Source organism: Salvelinus namaycush, chromosome 5 (genome assembly GCF_016432855.1).
Source record: "Salvelinus namaycush isolate Seneca chromosome 5, SaNama_1.0, whole genome shotgun sequence".
Taxonomy (NCBI): domain Eukaryota; kingdom Metazoa; phylum Chordata; class Actinopteri; order Salmoniformes; family Salmonidae; genus Salvelinus; species Salvelinus namaycush.
In genome coordinates, this window is record NC_052311.1 from 61,407,178 (window position 1) to 61,412,511 (window position 5,334).

The 5,334-nt window shown below is 48.9% G+C and overlaps 1 protein-coding gene across 1 annotated transcript; it reads right to left on the reverse strand.

Moving 5' to 3' along the window:
• Positions 1-1,996: 1,996 nt before the first annotated feature.
• Positions 1,997-3,819, reverse strand: LOC120048646 (trypsin-1-like). Its single transcript, XM_038994753.1, has 6 exons — positions 3,683-3,819; positions 3,356-3,506; positions 2,967-3,217; positions 2,650-2,786; positions 2,346-2,447; positions 1,997-2,165 (listed from the first exon to the last, which is right to left on the reverse strand). Exons 1-6 carry the CDS (start codon positions 3,720-3,722, stop codon positions 2,118-2,120), a joined length of 729 nt encoding a protein of 242 aa, XP_038850681.1. The 5' UTR covers positions 3,723-3,819; the 3' UTR covers positions 1,997-2,117.
• Positions 3,820-5,334: the final 1,515 nt, after the last annotated feature.

The window sequence follows — 5,334 nt, forward strand, 5'->3', positions numbered from 1 at the left end:
TGGCCTCAGATGTTGAACACATTGACATTCTCCTATAACTGCACTGTTCATGAGACTACTGGGTTTCCACCCTTCTTCTTGATGTTCGGACGCACCCCTAGGTTGCCGGTAGATGTTATGTTTGAAAGTGTGCTGTTGGATGGGGACACAGTAGATGTGGATAAGTATGTCCAGTCTCTGGGTGAGGATCTGAGAGAGGCCATGACATTGGCCCAGCAGCATGCCAGTAAGCAACAAAAGAGACAAGCCGAGGTCTACAACAGACGGTCTAAGGGTCACTCGGTGCAGAAGGGAGATAGAGTTCTACTTGCTAACAAGGGGGAGAGGGGCAAGAAGAAACTGGCTGATCGCTGGGAGAGTGTGGTGTACATAGTGGTTGCAAAGAACAGCTCACTGAACACATATCGTATCCAACACCCTACCACTGGACGCATCAAAACTGTGCATAGGAACCTGATTATGCCAGTCAACTTTCTGCCTTTACCTTCGTGGGAGGAACCTGAGGGTCACGGATCTCTATCGAGTGGTGACGTGATCTCTGAGATGTCTGCAAAGTCCAGCCAAATGGATGGGAGTGACGCCAGGACTGTCTACTGGGTAGCAGGCCTTCCTGAGTCTACTGGGAGGATACTCCAAGAGGATGGTGAAGTCCCGGCTGATGGAAGTGAGGTGGAACAACCGTATGAAGTCCCCTTAAGTGAGGTGTGCTCAGCAGAAGTGGACCAGAGAGATATCCCCGAAGCCTACAAGAGTTCTGATTGCGAAACTCCATTCAGTGTGGATGATGTTACCTTGGTTGAAGATGCTTCGTCAGTGTGGTCTGTGACAATCTACCAGGATTCTGATCAGTCGTCTGACACTACTAGTGTTGAGTCGGTAACTGAAAGTGTGCTGGCTCCGGAGATGCAGATCTGTAGTACTCCCCATCCTGAGGTTAGACCTCTGAGCAGGGTTAGTGCTGTCTGTGACATTCCTGCTAGGTTTGTGGGTGAGGGTGTTCGGACTAGACTAGGTAGACTTATTAAGCCAGTGGATAGGCTAATCCAAACTATGTCTACACAGGAAATGAAACAGTTCTTGGTTTCTCAGTGACGGTAGGATATTGCCTACCTTTTCTTTTGTAGGAATGTAGGAATCTAAGCATGTCTTAGAATGATTTGTGGGTTTGTCTAATATATTTGACAATTCATGTAACTTTGTGTGTAGTCCATCGGCATAAAATGTATATGGCATTTTTCGTATACGGTTGAATAAGGGATTAGCTACCCCTTATTTTTCCTAATCCTTCGCGGGATAGCTTTTCAGCTGATCGACCATTTGTGGGTCTAGAATTAAGGGACTACACTGGGTTACTCTGTCGCCCTGTGGGTGTGAATTTTTTTTCTTTCTTTGCTTTGTTACCTTTGAGGTAATGTGTTTTGTTTTGGGCCTATAATCTAGTGTAAAACAGTGGGGGTGAATGTAGCAGTGTGATGTTGTTCCCCTAGATTACGCACCAAATTGCACACAAGGACCAATTCAAATAGGCCAGGTCAAGAGGGGATGTTAATAATCTGATAATAATAATAATAATTCAGTGTATTTTTTTATTTAATTACAGCTGCATAGCTAATGTTTTTATTTGGTGTACAAACACTTTTTCATACCAATATTGTACATACAAGTGATTGTAAAAGTTTTGTATATTTTGGTTTGGCCCATCGCGGGTTATCTGTATTCCCATACCACTTTATCGTTCTCTTTTGCCTGACCCTCGGCTAGCAAGGTGCCGGAGAGCTGTGACTGCACCAAGGGTAACGTGTGTGTTGTCTCTTCGTGTGCAGGGCAAATAAAAAGATTTCAACGAGCAGACCATCAGTTGTGGCAGCGTCCTAATTAAAAACACACAACGCAGAATGAACCACGCTACACATGCATGTAAGAAGTACCTTCTACAGTATATTAATTTTTATAGTTTTAAAGTTTTATACCTTGGGAATAGACACAGTAACTGAAATGATGTTAAATGCTTTATTTGTCATTAGTATTTAATCTCCAGTATAAAAGGTAGATGTTGAACTGCACAGGATGTTGTAGAGTTCTGGGACCATGCTGGAGGACCGAAGCTAGGATCAGACTTAGTAGGTGGCCATGGTGCTGGTCAGCCAGTTATTGAAGATGCACACCTGGAGGAAGAGAAGAAGAAGACATTATTGGACACACTCAATGGGAGGCAACATAAGAACCATCAATCAATGTTTTATAGACAATGTCTTTTTCCTTCAGGAAACCAAGGGATATCACAGTGATGTATGTATTTTGATGTTTTCCTCAAACACAACAGGAAAACCAGTTTTCTGTCTTACCTTGGCGTAGACACCGGGGTTACCGGGCTCAGCACATCCGTAACCCCAGGACACAACACCCTGAAGCTCACCATTGCACACCACAGGGCCACCGGAGTCACCCTGAGAGAGAGAGATAGAGAAAGAAAGAGAGAAAGATTAAGAAATCGAGAGAGAGATAGAGGAAGGGAGAGAGAGAGAGAGAGAAAGAAGGGAGACACGTGATTTGAATTGGTTATTTCATTATCAATTTCTAATCAATTGAAAAAGTACATTTAAAGTCATCATTGTGGTACCACTAAATTGAGATCAGTGTGGTAAGTACCTGGCAAGAGTCCTTGCCTCCCTCCAGGTATCCAGCGCAGAACATGGCGTTGGTGATCATGCCAGGGTAGGAGTTGTTACAGTCGCTGTAGGACAGGATGGGGATGTTCAGGCACTGCAGCTTGTTGCTGTCAGCAGCTGTAAGGAAAAGCAGACAGAGAAATGGAAGAATGGAGAGAGGGAGAAGGAGGAGAGTTATGGTTATATATAATGGCATTGCGTTTCTAATAGTATATTTTCAATGCCTTTAAACACACTCAGTCACCATGAAGATGACCAACTGGCACATGTAACCTTTGACCCAGGTTCTGCACTCACTGGAGCTCATGGTGTTTCCCCATCCAGAGACGGTACACATTGTGCCAGCGGGGGCACAGCTGCTGGGCAGAGCAACAGGCTGCACGTAGGTGTTGAGGGTGGCGGGCTTGCTCAGCTTGATCAGCATGATGTCATTGTCGATGTTGTAGGAGCTGTAGTTGGGGTGACGGATCACGCGGGATGAAGAGATGAACTGCTCGCTACCCTCAGTCACCTTGATGTTGTGCTCGCCCAGACGCACCTCCACACGGCTGAAAGAGAGAGAGTTCATGTGAATGTGTAGTTCACTTGAGTCCTTTAGTTTGGCAAAAGTTAAGCTTATCAAATTGTTGCAAGGTGTTATTGACTCAATATGTTATTGCTAGCAGTTCACTTGGGAGTGTACTTACGACTTGTAGCAGTGAGCAGCAGACACAACCCAGTTCTCATTGACCAAGGAGCCACCACAGAAGTGGTACCCAGAGTTCAGAGACACCTGGTGGGGCTGGGAGTTGGCCTTGCACTCATACCCTCCGACAATCTTGTCGTCCTCCGTGGCGACTGTAAACAGAGAGCAGGCACATTCTTAGCTATATTACCTCAGCTTTTGAGATGGAAAAGCATAGCACTATGATAAAACAACAACATATTTCTTAATAACATCAAAGAAACACATTTGTGATGTTAGTGTCATTACACAGTCCTGTTCTTTTTTCTATGATCATTACTATACTCACAAGCGGCTCCAATGAGCAGAACGAAGACCAGAGAAATCATGGTTGCTGTATGATCCTGTCGATGAAAGGGGCTAATCTGCACCCCTGGTATATATGCAGAATCAGGTGTGCCGCCCCGTTTAATGGAACTGTTTGATTGGTCAAGAGAAAGCCAATCAGAGGCAAAAGGTGCACTGCCAAGGTCAGCATTATGACGAAGCAGTTTCCATCATGGTGTGGAATGAAGTTGACCCTGTGTAACGGCAGTCTATTTCGTCCTCCTCATCGGACGAGGAGAGGCGAGAAGGATCGGAGGACCAATGTACAGCGTGGTAAGTTTCCATGATTTAATAACATGAAAACAATATACAATTACAAAATAACAAAACAAACTAACCGTCACAGTCCCGTGTGGCACAAACACTGACACAGAAAACAACCACCCACAAAATCCCAACACAAAACAAGCCACCTATATATGATTCTCAATCAGGGACAACGATTGACAGCTGCCTCTGATTGAGAACCATATTAGGCTGAACACAGAAACAGACAAACTAGACACACAACATAGAATGCCCACCCAGCTCACGTCCTGACCAACACTAAAACAAGCAAAACACATAAGCACTATGGTCAGGACGTGACAGTACCCCCCTCCTGAGGTGCGGACTCTGAACGCACCCCTAAAACTCAAGGGGAGGGTCTGGGTGGGCATCTGTCCGCGGTGGCGGCTCCGGCGCAGGACGAGGACACCACTCCACCATTGTCTTTGTCCCCCTCCTTAGCGTCCTTTGAGTGGCGACCCTCGCCCCCGACCCTGGTCTAGGAACCTTCACAAAGGTCCCCCCTAGATTTAGGAGACAGCTCAGGACAGAGACGTAGCTCAGGACAGAGAGGTAGCTCAGGACAGAGAGGTAGCTCAGAACAGAGAGGTAGCTCAGGACAGAGAGGTAGCTCAGGACAGAGAGGTAGCTCCGGACTGAAGGGCAGCTCCGGACTGAAGGGCAACTCCGGACTGAAGGGCAACTCCGGACTGAAGGGCAGCTCCGGACTGAAGGGCAGCTCCGGACTGAAGGGCAGCTCCGGACTGAAGGGCAGCTCCGGACTGAGTGGCAGCTCCGGACTGAGTGGCAGCTCCGGACTGAGTGGCAGCTCCGGACTGAGTGGCAGCTCCGGACTGAGTGGCAGCTCATGACTGGAGGGCAGCTCATGACTGGAGGGCAGCTCATGACTGGAGGGCAGCTCATGACTGGAGGGCAGCTCATGACTGGAGGGCAGCTCATGACTGGAGGGCAGCTCATGACTGGCTGGCGGCTCTGGCGGCTCCTGACTGGCTGGCGGCTCTGGCGGCTCCTGACTGGCTGGCGGCTCTGGCGGCTCCTGACTGGCTGGCGGCTCTGGCGGCTCCTGACTGGCTGGCGGCTCTGGCGGCTCCTGACTGGCTGGCGGCTCTGGCGGCTCCTGACTGGCTGGCGGCTCTGGCGGCTCCTGACTGGCTGGCGGCTCTGGCGGCTCCTGACTGGCTGGCGGCTCCTGACTGGCTGGCGGCTCTGGCGGCTCCTGACTGGCTGGCGGCTCTGGCGGCTCCTGACTGGCTGGCGGCTCTGGCGGCTCCTGACTGGCTGGCGGCTCTGGCGGCTCCTGACTGGCTGGCGGCTCTGGCGGCTCCT

Coding starts and splice junctions, on each gene's coding strand:
- LOC120048646 (XM_038994753.1), bottom strand. CDS start 3,722: ATGATTTCTCTGGTCTTCGTTCTGCTCATTGGAGCCGCTT. Junction 3,218..3,355: donor GCTGCTCACTGCTACAAGTC/GTAAGTACACTC, acceptor TCTCTCTTTCAG/CCGTGTGGAGGTGCGTCTGG. Junction 2,166..2,345: donor ACCCCGGTGTCTACGCCAAG/GTAAGACAGAAA, acceptor CTCTTCCTCCAG/GTGTGCATCTTCAATAACTG.